General features: G+C 41.0%; 1 protein-coding gene across 3 annotated transcripts in view; it reads left to right on the top strand.

Annotated features, from left to right (window-relative positions):
* The window catches only part of LOC141114270 (NXPE family member 2-like), a 127,259-nt gene that overhangs the window by 100,314 nt on the left and 7,363 nt on the right, over positions 1-19,582 (top strand). For all 3 annotated transcript variants that reach the window (XM_073607856.1, XM_073607858.1, XM_073607857.1), the window contains 3 exons: positions 696-1,381; positions 16,927-16,988; positions 18,489-18,707. In XM_073607856.1, the coding sequence (XP_073463957.1) occupies positions 696-1,381; positions 16,927-16,988; positions 18,489-18,707 (967 nt within the window). The remainder of the gene's footprint in view (positions 1-695; positions 1,382-16,926; positions 16,989-18,488; positions 18,708-19,582) is intronic.

Here is a 19,582-nt window from a genome sequence, read left to right as displayed (position 1 = left end):
AACCCCAAAATGTGCCCTGAGTTCCTTAGTACCACTGGAAGCCAAAAGGAGGTATATATTATTTGCATCCTGAATTTAACAAAAAAGAAGACTCATCACACCTATCCCCCTCCCCTATTCACCTGTGTCCTGGTTTGATTGGAAAGGAGATCTGAAAAGCTTGATCACTGATCACTGTAAAATAAGATGATCTCAGCGAATGTTGGGTTGTTGCGTCCGAGTTGTTTTTAAAGTGTAAAGGTGAAGTAATGACACCCTGCCAATATTACCCAGACTCAGACAAAGATTAAAAGACAGGATAGGAATGAAAGTGGGAGTTCACTTATTAAGGGATGTTCCAAATGGGCTTTGGTGGCTTTGGCCATTCTTCACCCAGCGGTACCTTTTTTTTTTTTTTTTTGAGCTAGAGATTACACAAGCAGGTATCAGCAATATCTTTTTTATCCACCCAGTAAAGGACAATTTTGTCTGCCATGCTTGAGGAAGGTTTTCATTATCTGAAATCCAGTCCAGTGAATACTTGACCAGGTTCCGAGAGATGTTTTTATACCTCTTCTCTTGGGCTGCTGGATCCCTTAAGGAAGCACACACTCTAGTCTGTAACTGCAAATTACATTATGCTGAGGGGTTGTACTATGCTGAAACATCTACATAACCACAAAAAGTTAGTTTAATACTTGACTTTTGCTTTATAGATTGTCCCAGCTAAGCCTACTGAAACTGTACAGAAAACATTCTTTAAAGGCACGGCCCCAACAGAAGATGAGATTAGGATTTTTAACAAAATATCTGCTATTATCCCTACCATTACAGTTACAAACTTTGACAAAACAACAAGTGGCAAGAAGAGCAGAGCCTTTCTGTATAATACAAGACAGAAATATTGTGTTGGGGAGACATTAATTGTGCAAATAGAGATGTTTGACCATTTAGGTAACAAAAAAACCTACGGAGGAGACTTTATAAAAGCAAAAATATTTTCAACAAATCTTAATGCTGGAGCAACAGGCAAAGTTGAAGATTTTAATAATGGAACATACCATGTCTATTTCACTTTATTTTGGGAAGGGAGAGTTTACGTATCTTTAGCTCTTCACCACCCCAGTGAAGCTGTTTCGGCACTGTGGAGGGCAAGAAACCAGGGCTATGGCCTTGTTTACTTCATAGGAACCTTTATAAATGGAACGCAACAAGTCAAGACCGAATGTGGATTTCAACTAAATGGAATAAAAGATGTGTGTGAATATAGATACGAAAAAGAAAATGAATCATACTTTTGTACCAAACCAAAGAATTTTGATTGTCAATCAATAGCAATTCTTCAGTCATTCAACAGGGATTTCTCATTTCTCAACAGCCTAGAGAAGACCCTTGTTAAAAGGTAACTTTTATGTTTTGAAATGTGTTTCTTTTTTAATATTTGGATTCAAAACCCTTTAGAAATGCTCTTTTGAATTTTAGAGCTTACAACAATGAAGAGAAACATGTCTCGAGCATTCTTTACAGGATTTAGCTTACTTTAGGATGTACACTTAGCATTTCATGTTTGCAAAAGTTTTACTAATTGTACTGTTGGTTTTGAAAGTACTGGTTGGTCCTTATTCTGAACTAGTGCAGAGATAAAGCTTACCATATGCTATACAATCCAGTTATACAATCTTCTTTGGATCTATACTATACAGTGTACAAATATGTAATGTAAATGACTGCCTTACTGGATAAAAATTGGATGGATTGTTTAGGTTTGTCCTTATATTACATAGTTTTGGTAAATTTAAGGAGACTGTGCAATCTCTGTACAATAAGATTGTAGTGGGTACACCATAAGGCCTAAACATGGCCGTTAACGAATATATATGATATTGCATATGTTTTCTTCAAGAAAATTTTTTAAAAAAATGTTAAAGTACAACAAAAGGCAAAACTTTTTCGTTTTAGATTCAAATAGGGAGGGTTATAACTCATCTGTGTTCCATTGGGGAGATTTCCCTTCACTTCCAGTCCCATAGCCAAAACAGGAAGTGAGAGGAAATCCTTCCAAATTAAGGGATTCCCTGGTGGTCATTAGAGCTATTGTTCCCAATGGAAGATTTTCCCTCTATTCCTGTTTTGGGGAAAGCCTGAAATTTGGGATTTTCGTTCACTTTCTGTGATAATGGTGTACAGGTAAAATAGAGAGAGTAAATCTGGAAACTGGAAACATTGCATATACATTTTCATTTCAAAGTAGCAGGTGGGGCTCTAGGCTTCTTGTCATGTGTTTACCACACTAAAATCACCTGCTTTTCTGGAAAAAAAAAAACAGATTTCTCTTCACAGAGCTCAGTAGGTCAAGCTGAAATTAGCATTCATCAAGGAGAAGCAGTTACACAACACCCAGGAGACTAGAAGGATCACCAGGCATCTTGAGATTTTTGTGTGTGACATTCTATAAAAAAAAAGAACATATGTTAAGAGAAGAACATAAGTAGTTTTCATATACTTTAAGTTTGTGATCTCCCAGAACACCCAGATCCTTCTCCATCATTGACTAATCCAGATGTAGATTAGATTGTAAAATACATACAAGTTTAAGTAGCACTTACTCCAAAGGAGCAGATGTTGCTTGGGTCCCCTGATTCTGGGTGACAACAACCATTCAGGCAATGCCATACCCTTTGGCACACCAAGGCTAAATTAGTTATAGCAATAATCAATAACAGATCATAGGTTTATACAACACCACAAATAACTGTAGGGCCAAGTGTCTCTGCTCCTGAACCCTTAAGCTGGCCATACATGGATCGAAATTTAGTTGGTTCAGCAGGGGCCAGAATTTTGATCCACGTATGGGCAGGGTGGTCGTAGAGAAGTCAATCTACCAATTGATTTCTCTACGACCACCTTGTCAGATTTTTGCCTCTCAATCAGTGCTGCCGGCTATAGCCAGCAGTGCTGATTAGTGTATTCTGAAGGCAGAGAAGTCTCCCCGCTGTCAGAATACAAAGGCTCAAAAGAAAGAATTCCCCCATCCACATTGATTTTGTGGATGGGTGGATGGGGGAATCAAGTCATTTTTTTTTTTTCGCTAAACTAGCTGGTAGTAAGAAAAAAAAAGACTTATCTATGGGCTGTCTTGAAGTAGAGAGGTCCTAAATAAAGAGGTGGTAATGAAAGCTAAAAGTCCTTCAGTCTCTCCAAAGCCCTCTACCTAGCCAGTGTAGTTTAATTATTGGGGCCCAAAGTTCCTGTGTTGAAGTGTTCAAGTTTAAAGGGGATCCCACAATACAGGGTGTAAGTACCCAAATTGTATCCTAAAGTATGGTGACACTGTCCTTTTAAGAAGAGGTGCTGTGTTACATTTTTCAACAGTAAACCTCATTTGCCACATAGATGCTTAATCAAACAGTACATCCAGGTCAGTGTAGACATCTTAAGGCATCAGCATACCAAGACATTTTGGACAATTTCATACTACCTACTTTGTGGGAACAGTTTGGGAATGGCCCATTACTGTTCCAACATGACTGCTCATCAGTGTACAAAGCAAGGTCCATAAAGACATGGATGAGCGAGTTTGGGGTGGAGGAACTTGACTGGCCTGCACGGAGTCCTGACCTTAACCCGATAGAACACCTTTGCGATGAATTAGAGTGGAGACTGCGAGCCAGGCCTTCTCATCCAACGATCAGAAACCATGAATCAGACTGAGACAGAAGTACAGTTAAACCTCACTTGTTTAATAATAATAAAAAAAGGTAAACAGAGTAAACATAGTCAAAACATAGCCAGAGTGCAGGAATGGATAGTCAGACAAGCCAAAACGTCAGGGAGCCAGAGATGAGCGTAGTAGAACAACAAGCAGGATCTGGAGCCAGAAGGAATGTCAGCCAAGCAAGTCTTCAACAGGAACACAGGAGAGCGTCTCTAGAGATGTGACCAAGGCAAAGGCAGAGATCATCTGGGCTGGACAGCTTAAGTAGGCAGGACTGACGAGCAGGATATCATTAACAGGTGAGTCTCTGTGGAGAGATAGGAGCTGGCAATTAGCCGACAGCTGAGCAGCCAGCTCAGAGAAGGAAGGGCTGAGCCCAGCCTTGACAGTACCCCCTCCTCAATGACCCCTCCCCCTTGGAGGACCACCAGGCTTGAAGGGAAAACGTCTATGGAAGTCACGGAGGAGGACAGGGGCATGTACGTTCGAGGATGAGACCCAAGAGCGTTCCTCCGGACCGTATCCTTTCCAATGCACCAGGTACTGTATGCGTCCACGGAACCTACGGGAGTCAACAATGGACTGTACTTCATACTCCTCATGGTTCTCAACCTGTACAGGGTGAGGACGAGGCTCCGAGGTGGTAGAGCGGTTGCAGACCTAAGGTTTTAATAAGGAGACATGAAATACATTTAAGATACGCATATTAGAAGGAAGGTCTAATACAATGGTCATCAACCCTGGCCCACTAACAGGCCAGGTTTGCAAGATAACTGAAATACATCACAGGTGATATCATTTGCTGCTCAGTGATTGCAGTATTCTAGTCTGCATCTCCCACAGGTAATACATAAAACCTGGCCTGTTAGTGGGCCCTGAGGACAGGGTTGATGACCACTAGAAAAAAAGAGAGAGAGGAGCGCCCCTAAGTAAAATGCTTTATTCAATGTGATAAAAGGAAAAATAGCCACTTACATATTGGCAAAGAACAAGGCTCTCCACAAAACGATAACTGATGGTGGGCTGCAGATGGAGCGCAAGCTGGGGAGGTGTCGCTAGTCCATGGTCGCAATGAGTGCAGAGAACCGGGCCAGGAACAGCCGCTCATGCAGAGAGGGAGAGGACAGCTCGCAGAGCCAGCGTGTGACGTCAGCCAGGTAGGAGACACAACGCGTTTCAGAGCATGCGCAACGGCCGTAAGGCGCATGCGCTCTCCTTTCTCAAGTGTGATGGCAGAGAATAGACGGGAAAGCATTTATGTGTGTGCGCCAGCTGCAAAACACACGCAGCTGGCCAAAAAGGGGAGCTCTATATGTGGCATTAATAAAAACAAGACATAGCACGATATAATTGGGAAACATAACTCCAAAATTAGATAAGACGTGAATGGCAATAACAGTTTAAGAATTAAAATAGAATTAAAATGATAAATTACTGATAGAAATCCAGCTGACCTACCCTAAAAATAGGCATGAAAATGAAAATAAAAATAAGAATAGGAAAAATATGAAATAAGGATGAAAATAAAAATAAAAAATAATAATAAATAATGGGATTATAATGAAATTTAATAAAAATAATAATATAAAAACAGTAGTGGGAAATGGGAAGTAATGTATGAAAGTAATATTAATGAAAACAAAAATAAAAATGAAAATAAATATAAAAATAATAATAATGATGAAAATTAAAACAAAAAATATAAAGGGGCGTGGCGTCCGAGCCCGAAGATGGCCGCTTAGCTTCCGAGCTCCACCACACCACCGGGGCAATCCGCTTCCATCGGAGCAATCGGAGGTGCCATCCTCTTTCATCCGACACATCAGAGTCTACTATACCACCAGGGATGCCGAGGAGGAGAAAAGAACCTCCGCCACAGCTCAGCAAGCTGCCGGGCTACTTCTCCACCTCAGCACGGCCTCATCAAAATGGCACCCAGCCGAAGTGCAAGCAGAAGCAGGCCGCATCCACGAGCTATCCGCCCGGCCTGAGTGACGCCGATCCACAGAACACGCACAGCGGATCGTCCTCAGCGGCATCCACCCCCACTACCAGGAGTCCTGCTAAGTCCAGACAGAGGACATCTTCTCCACAGGGAAATCGGCCGCAGCAAGACATGGAGGTGAGCGCACACACTACCTCACATTCTCAGGCCTCAGCAACCCCAGATCCCATAGAGGGATTCCCTACCTCAGGACAACCTGTTTCAGACACTGTACTCAAAGAGATGCTAATGTCCCTGAAGTCATCTCTACATCAAGATATGTTGCTGACAGTACAAAAATGTCAGGCAGAAGTACATTCATTGGGAGGAAGGGTAAATCAGATTGAGAACACTCTGGACTCACATGCATCCTCTTTCAACAAAATGGTGGATGCTCATACCATTCACTCAGATGAAATTTCCTGGATCAAAGATAAATTATCTGACCTTGAAGACAGATCCAGAAGGAATAACCTCAAAAGAAGAGGCATTCCTGAATCTGTCTCTGCATTGCAACTACCGCAATATGTCCAAGAATTATTCACAGCGCTGCTCCCCGCAATGTCTGCGCTGGAGCTCACGGTAGATAGGGTGCACAGAATACCAAAACCATCCTTTTTACCCGATGATGTACCCAGAGATGTTCTGCTAAGACTCCATTTTTATAAAACAAAAGAAACCATTTTGGCTTCATTCCGCAACCCCGATCAACGGCCACCTCAATATGCCTCTCTACAGCTACTCCCTGATCTGTCTAGGCATACCCTCCAGAAACGCCGTAATTTAGCCACCATTACTAAAGCGCTACGCAACCATCACATACTTCACAGGTGGAAGTATCCGGCTGCGCTCTCAATCACACATAACGGCACAACCACCACGGTCTCCACCATGGAAGAAGGTCTGCACATCCTCAGGCAATGGGGAATACTGTCGGAAGCATCTCCGTCTCCTATACAAATTGACTCTCCTCAATACATGCAGGCAGAATGGCAGGTGGTAAAAAGAAAGAAAAGTGACAAAAAACCTGCTCAAATGTCTGATTGATCCTAATAGATTTACTCAATCCTTATGTCTACACTCCCCCGGTGCAGGCACACTTGGAAATTTTTCCAATACCCCTCAACCTTATTGAACAGTGTTTATGGATCAAGAATCCCCCTGTGGATTCTCCTATCACCCTGTAAACTTTCCTTTTTTTCCCTCTAACTTGTTTTGTTCTTTGTTTTTCACTGTTTTTATGGATCAACAACCATCTACAGAGCCATACCCAACTACGCTATTATGGAAAGTAACGTACAACTTTTGCAATCTAACTGTCTGCTTCAAGGGATACTCTAGAGGCAAAGCCAACCTGGAACAGAAGTCATTCATCGAGCGTGAGTACTATCAACCCTCGACATATAGCATACCCTCCAACATGCCTAATGCCAGTTAAAACATTATCCATCAACGCCCATGGTTTAAACCACCCAGCCAAGAGAGCATCTCTTGGAAAGAAGTTGACTCTTCTCAATGCAATATTCTATGCGCTCAAGAGACACACTTCCATCATGCAGCCTCACCAAAATGCTCTCATAGAAATTTCAAACACTATTTCTTCTCCAGTATGAATGCGAAAAAGAGACGGGTTATGGTGGCTATTAAAGACTCTATATCGTTTCAACTTCACTCCAAAATATCCGACGAAGCAGGCCGGTACCTCATTCTTGTATGCAACATCAATTCCACCCGTTATACTCTTGTGAATGTGTATGTTCCTAATACCAAACAAATTCACTTCCTAAACAGATTGATGAAAAAGCTGAAAAGAATCCACAAGGTTCCCTTATAATTTGTGGGGACTTTAATATTACTCCTGACCCACACATGGACTCTACCTCGACCTATTCCAAAAGATCTCCTTCTCTAACTGTTTTCCTAAGATCGCATGATTTGTTCGATAGCTGGCGCTGCACGCATGCTAGTGAACGAGACTTCACATTTTATTCTCATAGACATTGTATTTATTCGAGGATCGATCTAGTCTTGATGGACAAGTGGTTGCTTCAAAAAGTAACTCAAATTAAAATAAATAACATTACTTGGTCGGACCACGCTTCTATCCTCCTGACACTTGGGGATAAATACCCTACTAATGGGGCATTCATCTGGCACGCAAGCCCTCAAGTAATACAAACACCAGCCACTAAGAAATTGTTAGAAAACCACTTGTCTGATTACTTCCAGATCAATTCCTCTTCCACAAATGATCCGTTTGTTCTATGGAATGCCCACAAGGCGTACATTAAAGGTATATTTATTCAATTGGCCACAAAACTTAAAAAACAGAGACAGCAGCGGCTTGATACCCTTCTTGCAGATATCAAATTTCTAGAGGATCTAGATAAAAAAACCCTACACGCCAGGTTAGTAAAAAACTGACAGCTCTGCGACACGATCTCAGATTAGAATTACTTCATTCCTTTGAGGAAAAGGAACGACGACTTAAAATGTCATTCTATTCGACCAGCAACAAAGCTGGAAAAGAATTGGCTCGCAAACTACAAGGCCAAAGCTTCAAAACTAAAATACCTTACATCATAAGCCCTACCTCCAAACAAAAAGTATTTGACCCCCAAATTATTGCCAATGCATTTAGCGAATACTACGGATCCCTCTACAACCTTAATCAAGACAGTCTTATTGACCAACCGTCACAAAAAGCTATAAATGATTTCCTAAAAGATATTAATCTACCTAGTCTCTCCACTTCTCAAATTCAAGCCTTGAATTCCCCTTTTACACTATCTGAGTTACTGAAAGTTATTGACACTCTCCCCACCAATAAGTCACCAGGACCGGATGGTCTGACAGGGGAATATTATAGGAATTTTAAACACTATTTAGGACCATACCTCCTTAAAGTATTTGAAGCCACTGCCGTCTCATCTTTTTTTCTTTCTGAGATGTTAGAAGCTTTAATAGTTACGTTGCCTAAACCAGGGAAGACACCGGATGCTCCTCAAAACTTTAGACCGATTTCATTATTGAATACTGAGCTAAAGCTTTATGCTAAAATGATAGCAATAAGGCTCATTGACATTCTCCCTACTATAATCGACCCAGACCAATGTGGATTCACCAAGGGCAGACAAACATCTGATGCTACTAGAAGATTAATAGATGTGATTCATATAGCTAAGAAGCTTGGGACGCCTTCCCTGCTTCTTGCTCTGGATGCAGAGAAGGCGTTCGACAGAGTACATTGGACATATCTTGCAAGCACATTGGAAAAATTTGGTTTTAAAGGCCACATACTGTCTGCCATACTATCTCTATATACTTCACCATCAGCCCGGGTATACACTTCCGGTATGCTATCTAAACCTTTTAAGATCACAAATGGTACCCGCCAGGGATGTCCACTTTCCCCACTCCAACCTCTTAATGGAACCCCTAGCGTCCAGCATAAGGCAAAACCCTAATATACAAGGCTTTTCCATCAATAACCGCAAACACAAGTCTCTTTGCAGACAATGTGATCCTCATGTTAACAAATCCGGTGTCATCCCTACAACATGTATCTCAATTACTGCATGACTATGGCTCGATATCATACTACAAAGTAAACAAAACCAAATCTTATATATTGGATCTTGGTGTAGCGGCAAACGATAGCACAATTCTGCAAAACAGATACCCGTATGTATGGGACTCCCATGAAAAAACGTATTTAGGTATTAAACTAACATCCCAACCTGCACAATTATTTCATGCTAATTACCTTCTGTTGATACGTTCATTAAATACGGGTCTACAGTCCATAAGCAAGCACACATTGTCTTGGTCAGGTAGGCTGGCCGCCTTTAAAATGCAAATCCTGCCGCAAGTACTCTATATATTTCATACAGTTCCCATTCCAGTCCCTCGACAACACTTTAAAACTTTACAATCCACACTTTCTAGATACTTATGGGAAGGCAAAAAAGCTAGAAGCCCTCTAACCATCCTCCGCAAAACAAAAACAGCAGGAGGGGTTGGCTTACCGATATTAGCTGACTACCATCTAGCTGCAATCCTAGCACAACTAAGAGGGTGGTTTCCCCACCACCAAACACCACTTTGGTGCACTATTGAACAATCTACAATACTAGGAGGCAACCTCTATGATTATTTGTTAGCTTTTATGCATCTTAAATCCAAACCTTCTGACCTCTCTCTCCCGATTCTAGCAACACTAAACTCATGGAAGACCTTGATAACTACCAAATCTAGATCATCCCCTACCAAATCTCTGTCAATCCCTATATCAACATTGGCTCTCTTGATCCCAGACATACCCGTGACTAAATGGATAGCGAAAGGAATACAATGGGTTTCAGATGTACACTCTGGCACTAATACTAGAACGTTTGATGATCTACAATCGTCCTATGACCTCCCTTTTTCAGACAGATTTCAGCATTTGAGAATTGCTTCTTATCTCAAAAAACATGACATCAATTACAAGTTATTTTGTCAGATTCATATATACTTAAATGCCAGACTACCTCGTAAAGGAGGTATATCATTATTCTATACCTATCTCCATGATAAAAACATATTTACCAAAACGAACTCCATGCTAGCATGGGAAAGAGATCTCAACGACTCCTTTTCCCCACAACAACGGCACAAGGCTTTGCAACATATACATTTGGCTACCAAAAGCACCAACCTCTGGGAACTCTCACATAAGATTACACAACGATGGTATTTAACACCCTATCGATTAGCTAAATTTGACCGCTCCACACCTTCCACTTGTTGGAGGAATTGTGGGCAACCGGGCACTATCTATTACATCCTATGGGAATGTAAACACCTGTCCTCATATTGGTCCCACGTCTTCAAAATCCTACGTCAAACAACAGATCTAAATATAAATAACTCCTCTTCATTAGCCATCCTAAATATAGGCATAGAAAATATCCCGCCATTGTATAGACAATTTACTATTCACTTATTCCTAGCTGCCAAACTAGTAATATTAAGAAAATGGAGATCGTTAGATCCACCAGAGATAGAAGAGACTGTAACTACATTATCTTTGCATTACACTTATGAGAGGATGCTAGCATCCATTAGTGGAAAGTATGACACATTTCTCCCACGCTGGCAACATTGGATCAATTGGTACAACACCCATCGTAAACCAATATGATCTCACTTACTATCACTAGGGTGAATTATCTCAAGCTTTTCTGCTCTTTAAGAACCTTATCCTTCCCTTTCTATATGGCTTCTGAATTGATCCTGTATAATACATACATTAGTTACTTTTTACTAGTTATGAGCTATACGCTCTTGTTATATAAATGCTAACAGATATAAAATGATTAATACTGCTGTTGACATATAGGCATGTGTAGGCTGTACCTCCACTGAGCCACAGTTAGTTCCCAACGGGGTGACTAGCGGAGGTATATAGTCTCTCCTGCCTTGCTCTACTCCTCATAATTCAAGGTATTGTACTAAGGCTGTAAAGTTATTTGAATCTGTTAGCCTCTATTGTTTTGGTTTTTATTTCAGTTTACGATACCTTCTGCTATATGTAAACATGATGTATATCTTTGTAAACTGACAAAATTTTGAATAAAAATTATTTAAAAAAAAAAAAAAAAAAGAAAGGGTTAAAGTAAAAAAATATAAAAAAAAAAAAAATATATATATATAAAAAATATATTAAATAAAGGATAATAAATAATATATTAAAAAATTGTGAAATGTGAGAATGATAATAATAATATAATACTGTCAAAGATAAGAAATAAAAAAATGAGGGAATTTGGCAAAAAAACTACAGTAAACACCTAGGTGTAGAGTGTAAGTAGTATAAAATAATAATCCTAAACTGAGTACATCTAGGTATACATATATACACACAGTTTCCATCTGTAACACAGCAAAAAACAGCAAAAAGTGATAGAACAAATTATATGCATATATATAAAAACAAATGCATTACAGATAACAATAATGGTAAAAAATGAATTGACAAATGTGCTCAAAGGAAGATGGGACAAGAAATTATAAAATGGTATTAATCTTGAGTTCCTCGTTTAAACCATTGGGGGCAAGGGTGTCCAAGGTATATATCCAGAACATCTCGCGTTCACACAGACGCGAGAAACGTTCCGCTTCAGAGGAGCCCCTGGGTATGGACTCAATGACCCAAACCCGAAGGCCAACAGTGGACATGATGTTCCAAAAAATGGTGTGGTACGCTATGTTTGTCACTGCCCAGTTCAACAAGGCGGCGGTGCCTACCAAACCGTCGCCTTAACGGAAGAATAGTACGACCGACATATAGCATCTGGCAGGGGCAAATGAGACAGTAAACCACATAATCACTAGAACACTTATGAAAATTTTCAAATGAAAAGACCCTACCCTTGTGGGTAAAGCTCTTTTGTCCATGATTGACAAAATGACAGGTCTTACATCGAGGTTTGTTACACCTATACATCCCTTTAAGGGGAATAAGGCAGAGAGGATTCTTCTTCTTCTTTCTTCTTCTTCCTTCTTCTTCTTTCTTCTTCTTCTTTCTTCTTCTTCTTTCTTCTTCTTCTTCTCAAAAATTAGCACTTTTGATTATTCATGTTCGTGTCCCATAGACTTTAACGGTGTTTGCGTGTTCGAACAAATTTTTTGCCTGTTCGCAAGTTCTGGTGCGAACCGAACAGGGGGGTGTTCGGCTCATCCCTACTGACCACCAATGTAAGGGGGACCTTCACACTGGCTATTAGTGTGAATGAAAGGATTTTACATCAACAACCAATAAAGGGGAATTTCTACACTGGCCACCAATGTAGGGGGGATTTACACTCACCACCAATTTAAAAGGGGCTTCTACATGAACCACCAATGTAAGTTTGGATTTTTTTACTGATTACCAATATAAAGAGGAGTTTCCACACTGGCAACCAATGTAATGGGGATTTACACTCACCACTAATGTAACAGGAGCATTCACAGTAATAATCACCAATGTAAGGAGGGATTTACACTGACCACCAAAGTAAGGGGGACCTTCGCACTGGCCATTAGTGTGAATGAAAGGATTGCACACCAAGCCTCAATGTAATGACAAGATTTACACTGACTACCAATGTAACTGAGACATTTAGCCTGCGTTCACATTTGTGTGTGTCGGGAATGCATGCAAAATCGCTTTCCTGACACCACAGAAATGTGCTGCTCTTTAGCAGAGACACAGCAGTGCCATTAATTGTTAATTAAACCCTCATGCATCTGCTGAGATGTGGGTATTCACATCCACCAAAATTCACAGTGCTGTGGCACAATGTTTTTTTGAAAAAGGGTTCCACCACCAATTTGCTTACCTTTGCAGAACAGGCTGATGTTAGGCTTAATGACCACAGCTGTAGGCCGGACTTTCAAGTATGCCCCTTTTCCTCCCCAGTGGGCAGCATTCAGCAGAAGTGATGGTGGATTTGAATTTGGGGGGGGGGCATGATATGCATATCGCCTCTATTTAAATATCAATGCCACCGGTCTAGGCTATTTTCATATTAATGCTGCCACAGTTTACTTATCAATGCTGGTTATTTACATGTAAACACAAGGTCTGCAGGTGAGTCATCTGTACATGCCAAAAGGACAGAGCTGGGCATTAGTAACAGAACTTCACACTGAGATATCAGGACACAGCATGGGACTAAAACTTCAAAGGACAAGGGAATTTAAACTGGGATAGTTGGCAAGTATGAGGCAGCTGCTTTGGGCCCCACAACAATGATGGGGCCCAGGGCAGCTGCCCCTTTTGCCCTGCCTTAAAGACAGCCCTGCATGTGGGGGACACAGCAAACATGTGAAAGAAGGGGCTCTGGTCAGATGAGACCAAAATTTTACTTTTTGGCCTAAAAGCAAAGCGCTAGGTATGGCAGAAAACCAACACTGCACATCACCCTGAACTCACCATCCCCACCATTAAAAAACATGGTGGTGACAGCATCATGTTGTGGGGATGCTTTTCTTCAGCAGGGATAGGGAAGCTGATCAGAGTTGATGGAAAGATGGATGGAGCCAAATACAGGGCAATCTTTTAAGAAAACCTGTTATGCCGTGTACACACGAGCGGACTTTACGGCAGACTTTGTCCTGCGGACTTTTCGACTGACTTTACAACGGATTTTCCGATTGAACGGACTTGCCTACACACGATCAACCAAAGTCCAACGGATTCGTACGTGATGACGTATGACCAGACTAAAACAAGGAAGTTTATAGCCAGTAGCCAATAGCTGCCCTAGCGCCGGTTTTTGTCCGTCGGACTAGCATACAGACGAGTGGACTTTTCGACCGGACTCGAGTCCATCGAAAAGATTTGAAACATGTTTAATTTCTAGGTCCGTCGAACTTTTGGGGAAAAAAGTCCGCTGGAGCCCACACACGATTGAATTGTCTGACGGACTCCAGTCCGCCGAACCAAGTATGAAGTAAAGTCCGGTCGTGTGTACGTGGCATTAGAGCCTGCAAAAGACTTGAGACTGGGTGGAGGTTCACCTTCCAGTATGACAATGACCCTAAACATACAGCCAGAGTTACAATGGAATAGTTTAGATCAAAGTATATTCATGTGTTAGAATGGCCAAGTAAAAGTCCAGACCTAAATCCAATTGAGACTCTGTGGCAAGACTTGAAAATTGCTGTTCACAGACGCTTGCCATCCAATCTGACAGAACTTGAGCTTTTTTGCAAAGAAAAATGTGCAAAAATGTTACTCTCTAGATGTGCAAAGCTGGTAGAGACATCCCCAAAAAGACTTGCAGCTGTAATTGCAGCGAAAGGTGGTTCTACAAAGTATTGGCTCAAGGGGGCTAAATACAAATGCACACCACACTTTTTCAGATTTTTTTTGTACAAAATGTTGAAAACCATTCATTATTTTTCTTCCTGTTCACAATTATGTGCCACTTTGTGTTGGTCTATCACATACAATACCAATAAAATACAGTTACGTTTTTGGTTGTAACATGACAAAAAGTGGAACATTTCAAGGGATATGATTACTTTTTCAAGGCACTATACATTGGGGGCAGAGCACTACATTTCTGTTGATCAAAAGGTTTGTTCTGTATTTGCTGAAAATGTTCTTAGTACAAAAAAAGAAAATAATGTAGCCACCACATCTATAAATTGGTGTACTGTAATATATAACATTTTTTTTCTTGGGTTTAGATATTCTTCAACATTAGTTGTCAATCCGTTATCCAATTATATTATATTAATAGACACCTCTTTATATAAGAAAAGAACATATAAATTGTCTTTTTACAACAGGTCAGTTCCAGCTAACCTGCATATGTTATAAAACAAAAAATGTAATTTAAAAAAAATAAAAAATAAAAAAAAAATAATTTGAGGCTAAAATCCTTATCTGCCAGGTAATAAGCACGTACAGTTGGTTTGAACACCAAGTTTCTTCATGGAAATCAATGGGATATACAGTGGGGACGGAAAGTATTCAGACCCCCTTAAATTTTTCACTCTGTTATATTGCAGCCATTTGCTAAAATCATTTAAGTTCATTTTTTTCCTCATTAATGTACATACAGCACCCCATATTGACAGAAAAACACAGAATTGTTGACATTTTTGCAGATTTATTAAAAAAGAAAAACTGAAATATCACATGGTCCTAAGTATTCAGACCCTTTGCTGTGACACTCATATATTAAACTCAGGTGCTGTCCATTTCTTCTGATCATCCTTGAGATGGTTCTACACCTTCATTTGAGTCCAGCTGTGTTTGATTATACTGATTGGATTTGATTAGGAAAGCCACACACTTGTCTATATAAGACCTTACAGCTCACAGTGCATGTCAGAGCAAATGAGAATCATGAGGTCAAAGGAATTGCCTGAAGAGCTCAGAGACAGAATTGTGGCAAGGCACAGATCTGGCCAAGGTTACAAAAAAATTTCTGCTGCACTTTAGGTTCCTAAGAGCACAGTGGCCTCCATAATCCTCAAATGGAAGATGTTTGGGTAGATCAGTACCCTTCCTAGACCTGGCCGTCCGGCCAAACTGAGCTATTGGGGGAGAAGAGCCTTGGTGAGAGAGGTAAAGAAGAACCCAAAGATCACTGTGGCTGAGCTCCAGAGATGCAGTCAGGAGATGGAAAGTTGTAGAAAGTCAACCATCACTGCAGCCCTTCACCAGTCGGGGCTTTATGGCAGAGTGGCCCGACGGAATCCTATCCTCAGTGCAAGACACATGAAAGCCCCCATGGAGTTTGCTTAAAAACACCTGAAGGACTCCAAGATGGTGAGAAATAGGATTCTCTGGTCTGATGAGACCAAGATAGAACTTTTTGGCCTTAATTCTAAGCGGTATGTGTGGAGAAAACCAGGCACTGCTCATCACCTGTACAATACAGTCTCAACAGTGAAGCATGGTGGTGGCAGCATCATGCTGTGGGGGTGTTTTTCAGCTGCAGGGAAGGGACGACTGGTTGCAATCAAGGGAAAGATGAATGCGGCCAAGTGCAGGTATATCCTGGACAAAAACCTTCTCCAGAGTGCTCAGGACCTCAGACTGGGCCGAAGGTTTACCTTCCAACAAGACAATGACCCTGAGCACACAGCTAAAATAACGAAGAAGTGACTTCACAACAACTCCATGACTGTTCTTGAATGGCCCAGCCAGAGCCCTGACTTAAACCCAATTGAGCATCTCGGGAGAGACCTAAAAATGGCTGTCCACCAATGTTTACCATCCAACCTGACAGAACTGAAGAGGTTCTGCAAGGAGGAATGGCAGAGGATCCCCAAATCCAGGTGTGAAAAACTTGTTGCATCTTTCCCAAAAAGACTCATGGCTGTATTAGATCAAAAGGGTGCTTCTACTAAATACTGAGCAAAGGGTCTGAATACTGAGGACCATGTGATATTTCAGGTTTTCTTTTTTAATAAATCTACAAAAATGTCAACAATTCTGTGTTTTTCTGTCAAAATGGGGTGCTGTGTGTACATTAATGAGGAAAAAAAATGAACTTAAATGATTTTAGCAAATGGCTGCAATATAACAAAGAGTGAAAAATTTAAGGGGGTCTGAATACTTTCCGTCCCCGCTGTATATTGACATATGGTTAATGTTATAACCCCGTCCCTGATTGTAGATGGATTTGACAACATTTCCAAAACAACAATATATTTGTTTTAACCTTTACTTTCTTAATGTGCATTTTCTATTTTTTAGAGAGAATATTGCAGTTAATATCCAAAAGGATTTTGAATATATTGATGTATCCACATGTGCAAGTATGTATTTTTAAACTGCCATTAAATTAATTTCATCTTTTCTCTATCATTAAAGTATAAGTGCACTTTTAAACAAGTTGCACTTGTCTTTTTGTCCTGACCTAAACCTTCTCACCCTTCCACTCCTCATGTAAATACTTCAATCTGATGGCTGCAGCCTCCACTAATTGTTCACATTCTGGCCGCACCTGAGCATATTTTGGTGATGGTGTAATTTTTTGTCTTGTCTGACACTGACCAACCTGTTACTGGTAAACACAGAAGGAGGTACAGGACATTTCCTGCCGGCATCTGTGTTTACCAGTGACAGCCTGCCCCTTAAGCAAGAGAGCAAGGTGCAGCATGGTGTGGTGGGTAGTGAATATACAGAGTCCAAGTTAGTCAATAAAGTTATATTGTAGAAATGTTTAACACAACTTATTCAGGCCTGGCAGGTAGGCACACCCGTATGAAGCCATTTATGAACAGTGACAGCGGTATGAAGACTTGAGGATGCTGACAGCGCCTGCACGATGAGCGGATTGCGGTCTGGCCAATCCACATCCAAAGGGAGGCTTCCTGAAGAGAAGTCCCTGCACTGGCCCTACTCCACTGGAACCATTCCCTACCTCTAAACACTGTCCCTGCCAAATTGGGAACCAGTCCCTACACTAGCCTCTCGCATAAAGCACATCAAACCAGGGAGCCAAAGCCTTAAATAGACTCTTCCTGACCCAAAATGACCTCTGGAATCACATGGGCCGCCAGCATCCAGTCCGACAGTCTTCTTGTGACCGCAGGAAGTCATAGAGGAACCCAGTGCCTCCCCTTCTGCATTGCTGCTTTGGTTGAGTGTCACCTGCAGTGGAGAATACAGACTGCACCTGCCTACACCCCCCCTTTCTTTGACAGATGCTGTCCTCAGCCTCGCAACACAGCAAAGAACCTCACATAACAGCACAAAACATAATTACAGTAATAACAGTAACATTTCAAATAACATAATCAGAGTACTTTGCAGGGAGTTGTCCTCGGTTGGATCACGTTGGGTGGGGGACCTCACTGTTTTCACCTTCTGAACTCTCATTTCCTGATCGGAGCCCCGAGGCCTCAGGTGGTTGAGGGTCAACAGGGCCCTTCACCTGGGCCATAGGCTGCACCCTTGGAAGAGTCCAAAGAATCTACAGGACTGGCAGTCTCTGTCCATTGATGCATCGGGGGTACTCTCCTCCTCAGGTTCCACTGCAGGTACAGCTTCCTCTCCAGCAAGCCTTCAGAAGAACAGTTTTAAGAAATTTAAGGGAAATAGTAGAGTACTGCTTAGTGACAATTAACTATTCTAGATTTTCCCTGTAAAACAGGAAATCTTCGCTTTCCTGGAAAAGGTCCACTTCAAAACCTTTAGCTAAGGTTTGACTGTACTTTACATGTTCTGAGATCTTGACAATCTTGACATTCATTGAATATATGAACATCAAAAATGCAAGAGTACAATAATATTTTTTTTTGTTTTTTTACCAGGACCACCATCAGCACCGCTAGGAGAATGCAAGATAGGAATGGACTCCCCATTTCCCAGCGGCTTTGTGCTGAAAAATATCTGGAATCCTGCTTTTTGTAAAATCAAAAACTTTAGTACTCAGGAACAGATGTACACTTGTTTACAGGACAAAATGGTCTATATTTTGGGAGACTCCACATTAAGACAATGGTTTAATACTCTGACAGGTACATTAAAAGGTATGTTTGTCTACCTATGTACTTTATATGATAAGGTAAAAAAAATTGCATTTTTACTATTTTATCTAGTACAGTATGTTAAAGCGGAGTTCCACCCAAAAGTGGGACTTCCACTTATTTGCTTCCTCTCTGGTGCCATATTTGGCACCTTTTAAGGGGACAGAGGAGAACAGGTACCTGTTTTTGACATGTCCCTGTCCCCACTTTCGGGAGACGGCGCCACGGCCAATTAGAACTTCCCTTGGAAGTTCGACCCCCATTCCTCCTTCCTCTGCCGCCGGGCCAATTAGAAAGCACAGCGCTGTAGGGAACTGTCTGTAAAGCCGAAAGGCTTCACTGCCAGTTTCCCTTAGTGGAGTTGGCAGTGGCAGCACCCGACAGCTGATCTGAAGATCGGCTGGGGTTTCCGACATCACAGGCTTCCTGGACAGGTAAGTGTCCATATATTAATAGTCAGCAGCTACAATATTTGTAGCTGCTGACTTTTATTTTTTTTTTCCCCTGGCTGGAACACCTCTTTACGTATATTATTGCAGAGTGTAATACTTTGTTGTAAATACCCAAACAAAACAAAAAAGATCCCCTATGATGGACTTTTCAGGCACACCTAATTTAAGATTAAAAATATTTGATTGAGAGTATTTCAGTAAGAAATTTTAGAAAATACATCTATAATATAATTTGAAAAACAATAAGTATCTAACGATATCGAAATACATTGCAAATCACAGTTGTAAAGTTCGTTTAAGGATACACTTACATATATTTTTTGGTGACGTGGTAAATTAAACTTCCATCATATTACATTTAAAAACAAGAAAGATATAACAGAGGGAACTGTGCTTGCTGACTTTATACTTCAATAGCACAACCAT

Source organism: Aquarana catesbeiana, linkage group LG12 (assembly GCF_042186555.1).
Source record: "Aquarana catesbeiana isolate 2022-GZ linkage group LG12, ASM4218655v1, whole genome shotgun sequence".
NCBI lineage: Eukaryota > Metazoa > Chordata > Amphibia > Anura > Ranidae > Aquarana > Aquarana catesbeiana.
The sequence above is the reverse complement of the archived record's forward strand: the minus strand, read 5'-3'. Positions and strand labels throughout refer to the sequence as shown.